Here is a 20189-nt window from a genome sequence, read left to right as displayed (position 1 = left end):
CGTGATCAAGACTGTTTTTAATAGTAAATATGTGATATATTTTTCCTACTGAGGTGTACAATCCCTTGGAGGTGTATAAAAATTATGATTGTAAGTCAGTCGGATCAAAACATAAGGCCATTTGTGTCACGTATTTCCATACTCGCAAACTCTCTCATCAAAACCTACAGGGTGATTTCCGTTGACATAGAATCATGAAATTTGAGAATAAGCAAGGTTTCACAGTACAAGCGAAATAGAAAAATCCGAAAACTGTTAATTTATAATTATATGATATTAAAAATATTTTTGGCATTTGTTGTCCGTCTGTGCGACCGACTGTTAATACCCCTTTTTCGCAGGGACTGGTAGACCGGTATCAAGTTGAAACTCATGTCAAATTCTAAGATGTACTCTCCCTTGACGGTATAAAAATTTCAGATACTAAGTCAATGCAATCAAAAGAGACAGCCACGTATATCACACATTTTGGCACTCGCAAACTCACTCAACGTATACTTAACCATAGTAATCAAAAGTATCCGGACACCCTCAAAACATAAGTATTTCATATTAGGTGCATTGTGCTGCCACTTATTGCCAGGTACTCCATATCAGCGACCTCAGTAGTCATTATACATCGTGAGAGAGCAGAATGGGGCGATCCGCGGAACTCACGGACTTCGAACCTGGTCGGGTGATTGGGTGTCACTTGTGTCATAAGTTTGTAGGTGAGATTTCCACACTCTTAAACATCCCTAGGTCCACTGTTTCCGATGTGACGGTGAAGTGGAAACGTGAAGGGTCACGTACATCACAAAAGCGTACAGGCCGACCTCGTTTGTTGACTGACAGAGACCGCCAGCAGTTGATGAGGGTCGTAATGTGTAATAGGCAGACATCTATCCACACCGTCGCTCGCGATTAACCGAGCGGTCTCAGGCGCTGCAGTCATGGACTGTGCGGCTGGTCCCGGCGGAGGTTCGAGCCCTCCCCCGGGCATGGGTGTGTCTGTTTGTCCTTGGGATCATTTAGGTTAAGTAGTGTGTAAGCTTAGGGACTGATGACCTTAGCAGTTAAGTCCCATAAGATTTCACACAGATTTGAACACATCTATCCACACCATCACAAAAGAATTCCAAACTGCATCAGGATCCACCGCAAGTACTCAAAAAAATGTTCAAATGTGTGTGAAATCTTATGGAACTTAACAGCTAAGGTCATCAGTCCCTAAGCTTACACACTACTTAACCTAAATTATCCTAAGGACAAACACACACACACATGCCAGAGGGAGGACTCGAACCTCCGCTGGGACCAGCCGTACAGTCCATGACTGCAGCGCCCTAGACCGCTCGGTTAATCCCGCACGGCCCGCGAGTACTATGACAGTTAGGCGGGAGGTGAGAAAACTTGGATTTCATGATCGAGCGGCTGCTCATAAGCCACACATCATGCCGGTAAATGCCAGACGACGCCTCGCTTGGTGTAAGGGGCGTAAACATTGGACTATTGAACAGTGGAAAAACGTTGTGTGGAGTGACGAATCACGGTACACAAAGTGGAGATCCGATGGCAGGATGTGGGTATGGCGAATGCCGGGTGAACGTCATCTGCCAGCGTGTGTAGTGTGAACTGTAAAATTCGGAGGCGGTGGTGTTATGGTGTGCTCGTGTTTTTCATGGAGGGGGCTTGCATCCCTTGTTGTTTTGTGTGGCACTGTCACAGCACAGGCCTACATTAGTGTTTTAACACCTTCTTGCCGTGCGGGATTAGCCGAGCGGTCCCAGGCGCTGCAGTCATGGACTGTGCGGCTGGTCCCCTCGGGCATGGGTGTGTGTGTTTGTCCTTAGGATAATTTAGGTTAAGTAGTGTGTAAGCTTAGGGACTGATGACCTTAGCAGTTAAGTCCCATAATATTTCACACAACTTTTTTTTTTTTTTTTTTTTTTTTTTTTTGGAGCACCTTCTTGCTTCCCACTGCTGAAGAGCAATTCAGGGATGGCGGATGCAACTTTCAACACAGTCGGGCACCTGTTCATAATGTACGGCCTGTGGCGGAGCGGTTACACGACAATAACATCCGTGTAATGAATTGGCCTGCACAGGGTCCTGTCGTGAATCCTATAGAATACCTTTTGGATGTTTTGGAACGCCGACTTCGTGCCAGGCCTCGCCGACCGATAACGATACCTCTCCTCAGTGCAGCACTCCGTGGAGAAAGGGCTGCTGTTTCCCAAGAAACCTTCCAGCACTTGATCGACGTATGCCTGCGAGAGTGGCAGCTGTCACCAAGGTTGAGGGTGGGCCAACATCATATTGAATTCCAGCGTTACCGATGGAGGGCACCATCAACTTGTAAGTCATTTTCAGGCAGGTGTCTAGGTACTTTTGATTATATAGTGTGTGAGTAGTTTCAACTTTAACGTTGAAAAGCATTATACCACCGTACTCGTTTTACAAGAGCTTTGCATTCCCTAAAAAGTACAGTTCCATCACAAAAATACTTGCTTTAATATCTCGGTTGATATAAGAGTTAGTCGTATTAACAGCACAACAGCTATCATATGATATATAACTCGGTTCTATATCTTCAACGAGTCGGGAAATAAATGGGATGTTAAAACATACGTGGCTCACCATGGCGTACTCTGTCCCCACTAAAAATAAATAAATGTCGTGTGAATAGGACCTCCCGTCACGTCGGGTAGACCGTTCACCGGATGCAAGATTTGACCCCACTTCGGTGGTTTGCGCGTCGATGCGGATGAAATGATGATGATTAGGACAACACAACACCCAGTCCCCCTACTTACGTGAGTACTTAGAATACACAATAAAGTTCCGCAGAACGAATTGACCAGTATCTTATAGCCTGCCGCGGTGGTCTAGCGGTTCTAGGCGCTCAGTCCGGAGCCGCGCGACTGCTACGGTCGCAGGTTCGAATCCTGCCTCGGGCATGGATGTGTGTGATGTCCTTAGGTTAGTTATGTTTAAGTAGTTGTAAGTTCTAGGGGACTGACGACCACAGATGTTAAGTCCCATAGTGCTCAGAGCCATTTGAACCATTTTTTTAGTATCTTATATATTACTGTAAAGCTTGAGTCTCATAATTCGTTGCCTTCAGCACCAACTGAAAGGAAGACTGAAAACTGCTCACTTTACCTTCCTACACATTCCCTTCATTGGCGTACTTAAGTTTCATCTGGTTCATCGTCATTTTTCCATCTATTAACGTAAGCATATGCAGTATATTCAACGCCCGTTAAGAGATACAAGTTGTCTTGTGGTCTACCGTAAGGTACAGACAAGTTGAGGAGAAACAATCGCACCTTACGTTTTGTTTAAAATAGCTCGGCTTGTGGGCCGCCTAGTCGGAAACATGAAAGTAAATATTTGCAGTGCCTGCTGAGCTGTCATTACTTACCACTAACATCCTCCCCACAGCGGACGCCTTGAACGTGATATCCCGAGTTCGCACGACCTCCCCTTTAAGCCGTTTCTCCGAAGCTCATTAGACTCGCTTATAAACGAAGTAAAGTAAATATCTTTCTTCGCAGGAAAAACGTTGAAAGAGGTCAATGTTACTACTCCAGATGCGTGGTCGGCCGACAGAAATATACTTAGCCTCACACCTGAACCAAGACCTTGTTCTCCTCAGACGCGAGAGTTAAGTTAATCGCGGATTCTTGGAAATCATCTTTGAGTCACTTTTCATCTCTAATCGATGTAACTTTAGCTTCTAAAGCTGTAGTCAATGGAGAAAGCAAATTCGCTTCCACTGACATTCAGCCCAGTAACCCTGCAGTAAACAACTGTTTAAAACTGATATTTCACTGTCTGTGTTGACTGCTTTAGTTTTTTAAAGCTACCTGTTTCGGTTCAACAAGAACCGACGTCATATCTTACTGAATCGGTAACAAGATTAATCCGCTGAATGAAGTAGCACGTAACTTTTGCTTATTATTCTTGTAACAGGTACACTCAGATCTGAGGTTGGTTAATGTTTAACCGGAACTACTATTTTTGACAAATTAAAACAAACAAGACGGACAATCAAAAATCTGTTTTACCACCAGTGATTGTGGATTTTCTCCAAAGACATTATATCAATTTTTCAAGGAATTCATACCCACAAAAACGCCCTTCCCCCGTTTCAGCTGTTATGCTTTAGTTTTATACATAACGTGAGTTGAGAGAAGCGGGATTACTGCATGCACTTGCTTATCTCGCATAAGAAGTAAGTTACTAACTATTGACGAATCATTTCTAATTTGCATCCCGTTGACATTTGTGTTCTTCCACAATTCATACTGCAGGCAATAAACAATAGTCTGCTATTTTGATTCCAAAACACCAGTAAAATTTAAAACGATGACTTTTCCAAGAGCAGCTAAAAGACGAATGCTGTTAAGCTTCACTTGAGGGCATTTAGCAATTTGCAGTGAGAAAAACTATAGCAGTCTTTCACTGTGAAACTGAATTCACCGTTTAGATGAAGAAATGAATTCGACGATGAAATGAGGAGTGTAGTTGATTTACCTTCACCAGTGACGAAGCCGGCAAACAACAGTCTTCATATGACGACATGATGAAGTACAAAAATTTACACAAATTAGAATCTGTTAGACAACGATCTGGCTTTGGATAAGGTAAAGGCACCAGAGGACAGTTATGAACGTAATAATACTGGAAACAAAACTTGAGAAAAATGAAGGCATGCATAGAGGTCTTTTGACCTAGAAAAAGCATTCTACCGTGTAAACTTATACAAAATGTTCCAAATTCTCGAGAAAATAATTGTAAGCTATATGGGCAGACGGGTAAAACAATCAAGGGAGGAAAATAATAATGGAAGACCAAGAGCGAAGTGTTCACAGAAAGGATATAAGATGGTAATGTAGCCTTTCGCTTCTACTATTCAATCTATTCGTAGAGGAAGCAGTGAAGGGAATAAAAGTAGTTAAAGGAGTGGGATTAGAATTCAGTGTGAAAGCATACAAATGACAAAATTCGCTGGTGACATTGCTTTCCTTATCAAAACTTATCAACCTGGGGACCACGACATAGACGAAATGAAGGAATTCTGCTACCAAGGAAGCTAAACAACACGTGACGGATGATGCAAGGACGACATAAAAAGCAAAATACCACAACCAGAGAGGGAATTTGCTTAGCCAGACGAAGTCCACTAGTATCAAATATCGGCCTGAATCTGAGCAGGAAATGTCTGAGAATATACGTCTGGAGCATAACATTGTACGGAAAGTAATCATGAACGGCGGAAATATCGGAAAAGAAGAGAATGGAAAAGTTTGATTTATGGTGCTATAGAAGAACGTTAAAAATTAGGTAGACTGATGAGGAACCATGAGGTTGTACGTAGAATCGACGAGGAGAGGAACATCAAGAAGAAACAGCATGATATAACAGGTTTTAAGGCATCAAGAAATAGCTTTCATGGCACTTTGTGGAGCCATAAAGGGATAAAAGTAGAGAAAAACAGAGATCTGAATGTATTAAATAAATAATGTAGCTGGCTAGGTCCAGGTCTTACTTTGAGATGAAGAGGTTGGCACAGGAAAGGCATTCGTGACAGGCCGCATCAAATCAGTCAGAAGACGGACGACCCAAATAAAAAAATGCTTGAGGGTTTGGCTCGGTGTCTTGGTGGGAAAGTGTCAGACACCAAATCTAGACGTCTAGAAATCGATTCCCAGACGGCCTCAGGATCCTTTTCTGTAAATTATGGCTTATTTCACCTCTGACACTGATTGGTTAATGTGTAAAATGTCGAGTTACAGAGTTGTTCGGAGCCCTGTTGACCCCTAGGTTCCCCATTAATTGGCACGTTAAGCTAGTTTGAAGATCTGAGGAAGTCAGTGGCATATCACCTCCAATACGACATCATATAGTAAAGGATTGTGGCGGCCAAACCAGACTTCCGGCTGGGGAAAACTTCATTCTTACTTTGGGCGTTGAGGGCAGCTGAGCTTGCCGGCCGCTGTGGTCGAGCGGTTCTAGGCGCTTCATTCCGGAACCACGCGACTGCTACGGTCGCAGGTTCGAATCCTGCCTCAGGCACGGATATGTGTGATGTCCTTAGGTTAGTTAGGTTTAAGTAGTTCTAAGTCTAGGGGACTGATGACCTCTGATGTTAAGTTCCATAGTACTTAGAGCCATTTGAACCACTTTGAGCAGCTGAGCTTCCGTAACTTCCTATACAACTCAAACAATCACGTCAAACGTAACACATTGTGGCCAGTTGTCACCAGATAGCTACAACTATTAGTTTCAAAGACGCAAATCACATGTATAACAGTGTGTATTGCGTCTTTGCTTATTATCAAAGCGCTGACTCTATGGAATACACCGATGAAATCATTTTTGTCTATTCTTTCTTATGTGAGACAAACAGTGGTCTTTAGGTTTTTGGGTGAATTTGTCGGATATGTCAGCTGCGTTGTAGATTGGGTGAGTAATTTTTAGCATCTAGTTGGGAAATTAATTCTTATTGTGCATTCTGTTAAGCGCACCTTGGAAAAGTATTGACATGGTGTTGAATTTGTTGTGTTATCTAGGTTGAAGGGCTAGTTTTCATTAATTTCATTTGTAGTTACAAACAGTGAACTTTAATGCGGTGCTACGGTCGCAGGTTCGAATCCTGCCTCGGGCATGGATGTGTGTGATGTCCTTAGGTTAGTTAGATTTATGTAGTTCTACGTTCTAGGGGACTGATGACCACTGCAGTTAAGTCCCATAGTGCTCAGAGCCATTTGAACCATTTTTTTATTGCGGTGTTTGCAGTCAGTAATAAATGTGTTAGGTGTATCAGTGTAGCAAAAGTATTAAACTGTATAGTAATTGATTTTATTTCCACAAACTTTATCTAATTTGAACAACAACTAAATTGGTCGTATATTCGGTCTGTAAACTGTACAGCTAGCAGACGAGTCCCCACACTCTGTACCCAGTTGCGCCACAAGAAGCAACTACAGGCTGTTTCGCAAGGTTGCACCCACCGTTCCGCAGAGCACCTTTTAAATGCGTGGCGACACGTGCGCAGACACTCCGGAGAGTGTTTGTCTTCCACTAAACGCGTTAAAGCTTTAAGAAATACAGAAAAGAGGAACTATTATAGCTAATAAGATTTAGAATGCTTCCCAAAGCAAAAAGTAAAAGCTCCCTCTGCGTCCGAGCAGCCTTCGGAAGGACCAGCGGTACCACCCGACCGCCGTGTCATAGTCAGTCGTTCGGCGTCATCGGATCTGGATATGGAGGGGTAAGTGGTCAGCACACCGCTCCCCCGGCCGTCGTGTTGTCGTGACCTATTCTGACGGTACCTAGTTAAGTCGCCTCTCAGTTGGCATCACGAGGCTGAGTGCACCCCAGTAGGTCAACAGGACATGGCGGCCCCGATGGTCACCCATCCAAGTGTCAACCACGCCCGTCTGTGCTTAACTTTGGTGATCTGACGGGGAGCGGTGCATCCACGGACAAAAGAAGTAAGAAAACAAACGTATGAATGAATTGCAGAATATCAAACCAGGGGTCATGATGGTCTAACGACTGATATACTTAAGCTTACTGGTGAAGAGGAGGAGGATATTGGTGTTTAACGTCCCGTCGACAGCGAGGTCATTAGAGACGGAGCACAAGCTCGGATTAGGGAAGGATGGGGAAGGAAGTCGGCCGTGCCCTTTCAAAGGAACCATCCCAGCATTTGCCTGGAGTGATCTAGGGAAATCACGGAAAACCTAAATCAGGATGGCCGGACGCGGGATTGAACCGTCGTCCTCCCGAATGCGAGTCCAGTGTACTGGTGAAGAAACAGACGAACATCTGGTTAAAATATTTACTGTTCATGCACAAAAAGGCAGTATCTCCGCTCGTGGAATAAATAAAAGATATCCCTTCTCGACAAAAAAGAAGTTATTCACGATTTGAAGAATTACTATCCCATTAGTTTACACCATTTTATCTACAAAGTTTTCAATAAAGTCTTGACAGATCAAATCAGTGCTATTGTGGAAAACACACAACCCACAGAACAAGCCATTTCCGCAACGATTATAGCACAATTGACCGTATACAGTACACGCTCTGCGTGAAATAATTATTCGAGCCAAAGGATATGAAATGCCACTGTGATAGCTGTTATAGACTTTCAAAAGATTATTAATTCTGTCATCCACACTGCAATTACACAGACGCTGACCGAACAAGATGTGCAAACAAGGTACACAAAAATATGTAACATCTAATATACATCGAAGTGTTCTGTCAATATAGAAAAACGCCTGTGGGAATTTACCATTGGAAGACGAATAAGGAAAGATGACTGCACGTCCCAGAAACTATTTATATCAGTCCTTGAGATGGCTATGTCCAAAATTATTTGGCTAGAAAGAGGAATTAGAATAATAACTGACTTGAAATTTACAGGCGATGCCAACAATAAGATAGAATTGCTGTCCTTCATAAAGCATTTATTAGTGTGTTTTGAAAAACTGAGCGTTAAAAATAAATCTGTCCAAAACAAACACTATGCGCAATAAATAGATAACTGGAGATAAATGATATTGAAGAATAATTGTATAAAAATGTTAATGAATATGTTTATCTGGGACAGCTAATCGATATTCAAGCATACATAAAACCTGAAATTTTCTGCCGAATCATGCTAAGCTGCAGGACTTAGGAAAGAAATGCAGCCGTTTTTAAATCTAATACAACAAACGTAAAAACTTGGATGTCTCATGTGAGTGCCCCGCCAATCCGCGGCCGGCCCGAAGTCACACGCAGTGCAGCACGCGTGCTTAGCGCTACCACCGAGCCGGCTTCAGAAGACGCCGCACCGACGCCAGCCAGTCTAATCGTGGAATTCACTCGACGCATTCGAAGCCTATTTCTTTGCTTCAGCTCTGTGTGTTATTACCTACGACGAACGTACCTGTACAACAGACCTGGAATGCAACTGGACCCGCTGAATTGAAATAAACCAGAGATAGAACATATTACTAAAATGCGAGCTTCTCATTAGTTCGCTCTCTGTCTCAGCACCCACCTATTCCTCGGCATCCACCTCTGGACCGACCCAATACTGTCGTTTTAACTGATGCAGTTATATGTATGCAAAAAGGCAGTTTAACGCAGATTAAAAACCGAGTGACTCACTGAGGCTTTTGGTGAAGCGATATCTATAAAATGTTCTTTTCCAAAAAACTGTTTAATTTATAAAATATTTATCCGTCGATGTTTCAATAACGAATTGTATTCAGGAAGTAATATCGAACAGCTGTTCATGTTCCCATCCTCGTTGTTCTAAGCAAAGTCATAGATTCTCTGTAAATAAATTAATAAGCAATAAACTATCGATTTTAAAAGTAATGCATTTACATCCCAGAAGGACTAGTTTATATCAAGTATCGTACTGCTCAGGACATTCTGGCGCTCTATTAAATCTTTCCAGGCATACTCGTAGGCGTAACGTTACACCACGTTAAAAATGTTTCCGTAATATTCATCTTCAGATTGAAGCTTACTCTTGCATCCGTGTTTGGTTAAATTTGTTGTTTTAGCTATGCTAAAGATACAAATCATAATAAACGCGATAGTTATAAGCAAGAACATGAACATAATAATTACAACAACTTGATTCTCATGAAAATTTGTTTTGAATAAATAAGTCATAAAAAATATAGTGACCACTTGTTCTTATCTAAAGTTAAAACTAATTCCACGTATACACCGTCCGTCCAAAAAGTTCGGAAACTGATTTTATTTCTGGCATACAAGCGACGTCAGTGTAGTAACTACCGTGGCAGCTTGAACTAACAACCGTAAGCAAAAGATATTCATTCGACCAGTCAACTGTGAGCAAGCAGTGCGACCGTAGTGTGGCGATGTTAGTGTTTGAAAAATCGCAATGGAACAACATCTCTAAATCTCAAGACATGCTTCACACTGTTTTGAAGAGCTGAAAAGTGTAGGTCAAGATTATCCCGCACACCTTGACTCCCGAACAGAACCAGCGACGCGTAGATGCCTGCTCCGACTACAATAAAACGCAAGAATCGAACAATCCTTTTTTGGAAAACATCCGGCTGACGAGATTTGATGTTATCAAAACGAAGCTACCACAAAACGAGGAAGTCGGGAAATTCAAAAGGAGGGTCAACGCTTTGACGACAGACCCACATTCAAGCCAATGCGACGATCTAGTGGAACGACATCTCAAAGAAGGACTTTTCTAACCGTCTCAGTTGGTTGTACGAAGGTTCTGTATGTTGTACTCAAATGAGTGGAGCCTATGTAGAACACCTAAAACATTAGAACTACCATAGACCATTAACCTTACTCTACTTAATACAGCTTCCCCCATGAACCATGGACCTTGCCGTTGGTGGGGAGGCTTGCGTGCCTCAGCGATACAGATGGCCGTACCGTAGGTGCAACCACAACGGAGGGGTATCTGTTGAGAGGCCAGACAAACATGTGGTTCCTGAAGAGGGGCAGCAGCCTTTTCAGTAGTTGCAGGGGCAACAGTCTGGATGATTGACTGATCTGGCCTTGTAACATTAACCAAAACGGCCTTGCTGTGCTGGTACTGCGAACGGCTGAAAGCAAGGGGAAACTACAGCCGTAATTTTTCCCGAGGACATGCAGCTTTACATGCAGCTTTACTGTATGATTAAATGATGATGGCGTCCTCTTGGGTAAAATATTCCGGAGGTAAAATAGTCCCTCATTCGGATCTCCGGGCGGGGACTACTCAAGAGGACGTCGTTATCAGGAGAAAGAAAACTGGCAATCTACGGATCGGAGCGTGGAATGTCAGATCCCTTAATCGGGCAGGTAGGTTAGAAAATTTAAAAAGGGAAATGGATAGGTTAAAGTTGGATATAGTGGGAATTAGTGAAGTTCGGTGGCAGGAGGAACAAGACTTTTGGTCAGGTGATTACAGGGTTATAAATGCAAAATCAAATAGAGGTAATGCAGGAGTAGGTTTAATAATGAATAAAAAAATAGGAGTGCGGGTTAGCTACTACAAACAGCATAGTGAACGCATTATTGTGGCCAAGATAGACACAAAGCCCATGCCTACTACAGTAGTACAGGTTTATATGCCAACTAGCTCTGCAGATGATGAAGAAATTGATGAAATGTATGACGAGATAAAAGAAATTATTCAGGTAGTGAAGGGAGACGAAAATTTAATAGTCATGGGTGACTGGAATTCGTCAGTAGGAAAAGGGAGAGAAGGAAACGTAGTAGGTGAATATGGATTGGGGGGAAGAAATGAAAGAGGAAGCCGCCTTGTAGAATTTTGCACAGAGCATAACTTAATCATAGCTAACACTTGGTTCAAGAATCATAAAAGAAGGTTGTATACCTGGAAGAATCCTGGAGATACTAATAGGTATCAGATAGATTATATAATGGTAAGACAGAGATTTAGGAACCAGGTTTTAAATTGTAAGACATTTCCAGGGGCAGATGTGGATTCTGACCACAATCTATTGGTTATGAACTGCAGATTGAAACTGAAGAAACTGCAAAAAGGTGGGAATTTAAGGAGATGGGACCTGGATAAACTGAAAGAACCAGAGGTTATAGAGAGTTTCAGGGAGAGCATAAGGGAACAATTGACAGGAATGGGGGAAAGAAATACAGTAGAAGAAGAATAGGTAGCTCTGAGGGATGAAGTAGTGAAGGCAGCAGAGGATCAAGTAGGTAAAAAGACGAGGGCTAATAGAAATCCTTGGGTAACAGAAGAAATATTGAATTTAATTGATGAAAGGAGAAAATACAAAAATGCAGTAAATGAAGCAGGCAAAAGGGAATACAAACGTCTCAAAAATGAGATCGACAGAAAGTGCAAAATGGCTAAGCAGGGATGGCTAGAGGACAAATGTAAGGGTAGAGGCTTGTCTCACTAGGGGTAAGATAGATACTGCCTACAGGAAAATTAAAGAGACCTTTGGAGAGAAGAGAACCACTTGTATGAATATCAAGAGCTCAGATGGAAACCCAGTTCTAAGCAAAGAAGGGAAAGCAGAAAGGTGGAAGGAGTATATAGAGGGTCTATACAAGGGCGATGTACTTGAGGACAATATTATGGAAATGGAAGAGGATGTAGATGAAGATGAAGTGGGAGATACGATACTGCGTGAAGAGTTTGACAGAGCACTGAAAGACCTGAGTCGAAACAAGGCCCCAGGAGTAGACAACATTCCATTAGAACTACTGATGGCCTTGGGAGAGCCAGTCATGACAAAACTCTACCATCTGGTGAGCAAGATGTATGAGACAGGCGAAATACCCACAGACTTCAAGAAGAATATAATAATTCCAATCCCAAAGAAGGCAGGTGTTGACAGATGTGAAAATTACCGAACTATCAGTTTAATAAGTCACAGCTGCAAAATACTAACGCGAATTCTTTACAGACGAATGGAAAAACTGGTAGAAGCGGACCTCGGGGAAGATCAGTTTGGATTCCGTAGAAATGTTGGAACACGAGAGGCAATACTAACCTTACGACTTATCTTAGAAGAAAGATTAAGAAAAGGCAAACCTACATTTCTAGCATTTGTAGACTTAGAGAAAGCTTTTGACAACGTTAACTGGAATACTCTCTTTCAAATTCTGAAGGTGGCAGGGGTAAAATACAGGGAGCGAAAGGCTATTTACAATTTGTACAGAAACCAGATGGCAGTTATAAGAGTCGAGGGGCATGAAAGGGAAGCAGTGGTTGGGAAAGGAGTGAGACAGGGTTGTAGCCTCTCCCCGATGTTATTCAATCTGTATATTGAGCAAGCAGTAAAGGAAACAAAAGAAAAATTCGGAGTAGGTATTAAAATTCATGGAGAAGAAGTAAAAACTTTGAGGTTCGCCGATGACATTGTAATTCTGTCAGAGACAGCAAAGGACTTGGAAGAGCAGTTGAACGGAATGGACAGTGTCTTGAAAGGAGGATATAAGATGAATATCAACAAAAGCAAAACGAGGATAATGGAATGTAGTCAAATTAAATCGGGTGATGCTGAGGGGATTAGATTAGGAAATGAGACACTTAAAGTAGTAAAGGAGTTTTGCTATTTAGGGAGTAAAATAACTGATGATGGTCGAAGTAGAGAGGATATAAAATGTAGACTGGCAATGGCAAGGAAATCGTTTCTGAAGAAGAGAAATTTGTTAACATCGAGTATTGATTTAAGTGTCAGGAAGTCGTTTCTAAAAATATTTGTATGGAGTGTAGCCATGTATGGAAGTGAAACATGGACGATAACCAGTTTGGACAAGAAGAGAATAGAAGCTTTCGAAATGTGGTGCTACAGAAGAATGCTGAAGATAAGGTGGGTAGATCACGTAACTAATGAGGAGGTAGTGAATAGGATTGGGGAGAAGAGAAGTTTGTGGCACAACTTGACTAGAAGAAGGGATCGGTTGGTAGGACATGTTTTAAGGCATCAAGGGATCACAAATTTAGCATTGGAGGGCAGCGTGGAGGGTAAAAATCGTAGAGGGAGACCAAGAGATGAATACACTAAGCAGATTCAGAAGGATGTAGGTTGCAGTAGGTACTGGGAGATGAAGAAGCTTGCACAGGATAGAGTAGCATGGAGAGCTGCATCAAACCAGTCTCAGGACTGAAGACCACAACAACAACAACTTAATACAGTCTCGAAACGTTTTGGACTGAAGGGGTATGTACTCGTATATCTGCTAGACGGAAATCTTTGATGTGGACACACGACCCCAGTTGTCACTCACTGTGACAATATTTTCTACCTAATATTGTTCGGTTTACTTAGAAGTAGCCTTGCTGAACCTGTCCAGCTCAGGTTTTTAGCTCTCCTCACTTGGTACCAGCATGGTAGAAAAAGACGGTCATTCTATATGTAAACGGTAAAGACTACCGTTGCGGTTTTGCTCAGTGAAAGGACGTTGTACGGCAAAGTGACATACACTATGGTGAAGTCAGACGGCGACAGCCCGCCTCGGAATTTTCCACTCTACGAGCATTTTGATAGTGACGTTTTGCTGTTGTTGTACAAGAGACATAGAGGCTACATACCGTGTATTAAGCGAGTGTCAGCCGACGATCCGCCACGAACGGCACAGGCCTTGTGTGACCCTCACCTGGCGGTAGAACGGGTGGAACTAACACAATTAGCAGACACACTATCTGCCCTCAAAAATAGAAAGCGGTTCAAAACTCCCGTGAATCCGCGCATTTGCACTAGACGGCGATATCTCGGGCAAACGCAAAAGGGGTACTCGAGAATGTTTACTGCTTGTTACTGTCGTATTGTTTATGGTCTACTATTATTGACATCTGTAGCCATCAGCTAACTTCAGGTTTTTATATTTGAGATTTTGCGAATTTTTCCGTGATTAATTTTTCATAAATGCAGTAACCAAACAAAAGCAATATTATTTTTCAACCAACTTTTAGTTATGCAAGCAACTTGGAAAAGCGTTCAATGAACTGATTGCTAGGTTTTCTAGAAATGGAATGGGCCAAACTAGCATTAAGCATCGTAATTCAGATGTATAGTGAAGAAAGGTGTCTATAATCCATATGATCAACACGACTTGCTGTATAATAATAAGGTACGTCGAAAGTTCATAGGTGTGATTTTCGTCGTCGTTATCGTGCCGTGATCCTAAGGGTTATAGACACTGCTAGGGCAATAACTCCAAAAATAGCTGCATTCTCCATATGCAAATTGCTGTCTAAATGTAAATTTAGATAAACATATTCTTGTGTAATATAAAACGAATAGTTCAGCCAATGCTTGAGAATAGTAATAAGATAATTCAGTGATACTTACATAAAAGAACAACAATTATTTAATGATTAATAATAACAAAAATAAAAATAATTACTTAATAAACAGGAACTTTGAGCTCATAGAAATTTTTAGTTTGAATGGATGACTTTACAAGAAATCAGTCACAGTCCTCTTTGAGATTCGTGCGATATTGCCGTGTAGTGCTCGTGCGCGGATTCGCGCCAGGACTATCCTGCATGTATCGAGTAATTGTGCGACTTGAACCAGTCGTGAGTTCCAAACATGTACATTTGCGGCGCTGCTGCGTAGGTGCACCGTGTGACAGTGGCTCAAGTGTGTGTGTGTGTGGTGTGCTGTTGCAGCTGCTGCAGCTGGTGGTGGGCGGTGCGCTGCCATGCAGCAAGGAGGAGGCGGCGGCGCTGGCCGGCATCCAGCTGCGCATCGAGGAGTCGTGGGGGCGGCCGCACCCGCTGCCCGCCTCGCCAGACGACTCCGCCACGCTCAAGCCCATCTCGGAGGGGCAGGTGCGTGCCGCTGCCTCTAACCTCCACCTTTCTACCGAACTAGCGAACCTGGCAGTGCTTCACACTTGCAAACAAAATGTTTTTCAATTGGATATACGTCCCAATCTCCTTCTTCCCATCTCTCTGTTAATGTCCTCCTCTCTCTCTATTTGTCTATCGCCTCCTCCTCCTCGTCCTCCTCCTCCTCCTCCTCCTCCTCCTAAGACCTTTTTCTGTCCATCACCTGATCTCCCCCCTCTCTGTTCATCTACTTCTGCCCCTCTCCCTCCATCTCCTCCTTCCCCGTCTCCATGTCCATTTATTCCCCATCTGCCTGTCCTCCTACTCTCCCCTTTCTCTCTGACCATGAGCCTTGTTTATTTCAAGCCGTAGACACAAGTTTCCTGTCTTCTGTGAATAGTGACTATGAGGAAGAAAACAAAACGGAACATTGCGTGTATATATTGATACTGAAGGTATTGTAAGTAGGATGTTTAGGTTTTTATGTTGGTAACGTCACGTAGCGCTCTGTATGAAAATCACTGACTCTGCTGTGTGCAGTCTGTGGCTGGTTTGCATTGTTGGAATTAGCTATTGTAGTGTTGGGCAGTTGGTTGTTAACAGCGCGTAGCGTTGCGCAGTTGGAGGTGAGCCGCCAGCAGTGGTGGATGTGGGGAGAGAGATGGCGGAGTTTTGAGAGCGGATGATCTGGACGTGTGTCCATCAGAGACAGTAAATTTGTAAGACTGGATGTCATGAACTGATACATATATTATGACTTTTGAACACTATTAAGGTAAATACATTGTTTGTTCTTTATCAAAATATTTCATATGCTAACTATGCCTATCAGTAGTTAGAATCTTTTATTTAGCTGGCAGTATTGGCGCTCGCTGTATTGCAGTAGTTCGAGTAATGAAGATTTTTGTGAGGTAAGTGATTCATGAAAGGTATAGGTTATTGTTAGTCAGGGCCATTCTTTTCTAGGGATTATTGAAAGTCAGACTGCGTTGCGCTAAAAATATCGTGTGTCAGTTTAGTGATGATCAGAATACGTAAAGAGAGAAATGTCTGAGTACGTTGTTTTCCTCAACTGTTTGAAAATCAAATAACGTAAGGGGTTTACCAGCACAATCATTCATAATTTTTTCTAAGGGGACGTTTCAGTATTTAATAAGAAAGAATATGTATGGGAGCAACTATTTGTCTAATACTTTAAATGCGCTGCCACCAAAGTTAAAACTGTCAGAAAAAAAACAAGCACTTTGACAGCAGAGCACAGCACTGCAGTTTCTTTCTTGCAGCCGATTTAAACATGAAACTTGTAAATTGTTGTTACAGCTGCCCGTCTGAATGTGCATTGGAGTATCGTGTAAAAATTTGAAGTAAATCAAATAAGAATTTTTTCAGATTTTAGGTAACAACGTTTCCCCTTTATACACTGCATACTGCATAAATATTAACAGATTGTATATATACAGGGTGGTCCACTGATCGTGACCGGGCCAAATATCTCACGAAATAAGCGTCAAACGAAAAAACTACAAAGAACGAAACTTGTCTAGCTTGAAGGGGGAAACCAGATGGCGCTATGGTTGGCCCGCTAGATGGCGGTGCCATAGGTCAAACGGATATAACTGCGTTTTTTTTTAAATAGGAACCCCCGTTTCTTATTGCATACTCGTGTACTACGTAAAGAGATATGAATGTTTTAGTTGGACCACTTTTTTCGCTTTGTGATAGATTTTCAGTGTGGTTTCCATTTCGCGATCAATTGGAAATTACTTTCTGGACAGTCCTCGTAGTTCCCATTACAGTAGCAACGTTTCGTGCGTGTTTTCATATAATTGAAAAAATCAGAGTGAATTTTAGCTTATTTGAGATCGATAATACCAAACTAAGCCACCAAACTTCCCTAAATAATGCAGTCATTCTTCCTTCAACAAATAAGAGTTAATATTTAAAAAACGGATTTTCTCTTCATGCTTCGTGCTTCAACACAGGAAGCACTCGACCTCCAGCGACAGAATTTTTGAGGTTGTTGGAGCATTTTGTGTGTGTGTGTGTGTGTGTGTGTGTGTGTGTGTAATGTACCCGTGGACTCCGGTGGCTCGTTACGGAGTAATAATACAATATTATGACTCGCGCGGTATATTACTACAGTTACCTTTGTTTCTGTCAAAATACATTCACAACAGTAAAAAAACCTGTAACATGCTTTCTTTCTAACACGGTGGGATAGAGTTTCTTGTAGTCGCCCATGTATAGGCGCAAAAGTACTGTGGTGTGATTGCCTTCGCTGCGGGTCGCCACAATATAACGTCGTTGTGCCGTCTGTCATTGCATTCAGTGAAGCCGTAGACATTGAGGTGACAAAACTCGTGGATAGCAATTTGCACATGTACAGATGGTGGTACTCTCGCTTACAGAAGATATATAAGGACATTTCATTGGCGGAGCTGTCATTCGTATTCAGGTGATTCATGTGAAATGTTTCCGACGTGATTATGCACGCACGAGGGGAATTAACAGACTTTGAACGCGGAATTGTAGTTGGAACTGAAAGCATGGGCATTGCATTTCGAAAATCGTTAGGGAGTTCAATATTCCGACACCCACAGTGTCAAGAATCTGCCGAGAATACCAGATTTCAGGCATTGCCTCAAACAACGGACAACTCAACGGTCGACGGCCCTCACTTAAAGAACGAGAGTAGCGGCGTTTATGTAGAATTGTCGGTGCTAACAGACAAGCAACACTACGTGAAATAACTGGAGAAATAAAAATTGGACGTACGACGAACGTCAGGACAATGCGACGGAATTTGGCGTTAATGGTCTATGGCAGCAGACTACCGACGCGAGTGCCTTCGCTAACACCAAGTTATCGCCTGCAACGCCTTTCCTGGGCCCTTGACCATATCGATTGGATTCTAGACTACTGGAAAATCGTGGCCTGGCCAGATGAGTGCAGTTTCAATTGGTAAGAGCTGATGGTAAGGGTTCGAGTGTGTCGCAGACCCCACGAAGCCATGGACCCAAGTTGTCAACAAGGCTTTGTGCAAGCAGTTGGTGACTCCATAGTCGTGTGGGCTGTGTGTACATTGATCCACTGGTCTGATTGAACCAAATGAGACCATTTGATGCCATTCATGTACTTCATGTTCCCAAACAATGGAATTTTTGTGGATGGCAATACGTTATGCCACTGGGCCACAGATGTCTGCGATTGGTTTGAAGAACATTCTGGACAGTTCGAGCAAATGAGTTGGCCACCCAGGTCGTCCGACATGAATCCCATCGAACATTTGTGGGACATGATCGAGAGGCTAGCTCGTGCACAAAATCCTGCACTGGCAACACCTTTGCAATTATGGACGGCTGTACAGGCATCGTGGCTCAATACTTCTCCAGGGGATTTACAACAACCTCTTGAGTCCATGCCACATCGAACTGCTGCACTGTGCCGGGCAAAAGGAGGTCCGATACGATATTAGGAGGTACCTCATAACTTTTGTCACTTCTGTGTACGAGGTGCATACCGGACAATTCCTCATCTGTAAACTTATCCCTAAGCCTGTGTATCACTGTTAACGTACAACTAACACTGTGGGAAGCACAAACTGGACCCACAACAAAGTAACACTGAATGCAACGTTGAGAGCGGGGAGCAAAGTGAGCTTTAGTTACGGCAACAGCAGAACAGTGAGATTCGTATATATTGATGAGGGCTGTTCACGTAGGAAATATGGATATCAAAGAAGAACAAGACAACTTTTCTATAAGAACCGAAATGAATGAATACTGCAATAGGTTATTCAAATGAGTTTGAGAGCGATCGTGAATGAATAGACCTTGTTTCCATACAAGACACACAGCACATACCGTCGATATATTAACTGTTGTGCAGATATTTTCAGTGAAATACAGCTACTAAGATAAGTCAGTGTGAGAAATCAAACACAATGCAATTACTCCGTAACGAGTCTCTGGAGACGACAGATCCCTTATCGGTCCGTGCACACTGTATCTCTCCTACGGTCCAGGGTCAAAAATTAAACATTACACTCTTCCTCCATTCCAGGGTTACAAAGCAAATCGACTGTTCTTTTCAATTAGGTGTGGTCTAAGGTCGGCCTTAAGGCCGCTTATGAAACCACCATTTGTTCCTGTGCGATTCCTGAGAAAACCCCAAAAAACTAAGATTTTTGGGTATGAAAAGTAGCACTTGTGGGGCACAGCCACTTCTAGAAATTCAATTACCGGCAAACTGTTGAAATTTTGAATATATGTTCTTAAGATGACGTTCCCAGATAACTTAGAAAATTTTGGATATCATTGTTCATAACCGAGATCCAGAGGTTCGAAGTTACTGTATTTATGAACGTAAAATAATCACTAACATCCCGTCTGCGGCATAAATATGTTAACTAACGTATTGAACACATGGCAAGGGTTCTGGTGTCATTGCAATGTTTTGGAGGTCTAAACCTATTTTTTAGCCGCAATTTTTTTACCAATAAAACTTTATGACGCGCTGTCTCCGTGTAATGGCTTCATGTGTTGACCTGAAAATTATTCACTTGTGCTACGTAGCGGCGTAAACATCTTACAAAAAGTTATTTTGTTATACAAAATTCAGTGTACTTGCTAATCAAATACCTCACTTTTTAGTATACTGTAGGTGTAACCTACAAATGTTGTGCCTTTTTATACGAAGTTGTGTAAAGTGGACTTGCGCTGGATGCCAGTTGTTTTTGCTTTAACTTCATACACTGGAGAGCGAAAGAAACAGATACACCTGCCTCGTATCGTGTAGGGCCTCCCCAAGGATTCAACATGTCGTGGCATGGACTCAACAAATATCTGAAGTAGTGCTGGAAGGAACTGAAACCATGACTCCT

The 20189-nt window shown here is 42.4% G+C and overlaps 1 protein-coding gene across 1 annotated transcript in view; it reads left to right on the top strand.

The window, feature by feature from the left end:
• Window positions 1–20189, top strand: part of LOC126235364 (uncharacterized) — a gene marked incomplete at its 3' end in the record, with an annotated part of 1261863 nt that overhangs the window by 1219414 nt on the left and 22260 nt on the right. Inside the window, exon 33 of the mRNA XM_049944087.1 lies at window positions 15146–15307. Coding sequence (XP_049800044.1) covers window positions 15146–15307 — 162 coding nt within the window. The remainder of the gene's footprint in view (window positions 1–15145; window positions 15308–20189) is intronic.

This window comes from Schistocerca nitens, chromosome 2 (assembly GCF_023898315.1).
Source record: "Schistocerca nitens isolate TAMUIC-IGC-003100 chromosome 2, iqSchNite1.1, whole genome shotgun sequence".
NCBI classification, from domain to species: domain Eukaryota; kingdom Metazoa; phylum Arthropoda; class Insecta; order Orthoptera; family Acrididae; genus Schistocerca; species Schistocerca nitens.
Note: the sequence above shows the minus strand (reverse complement) of the source record. Positions and strands in the feature narration are given on the sequence as shown.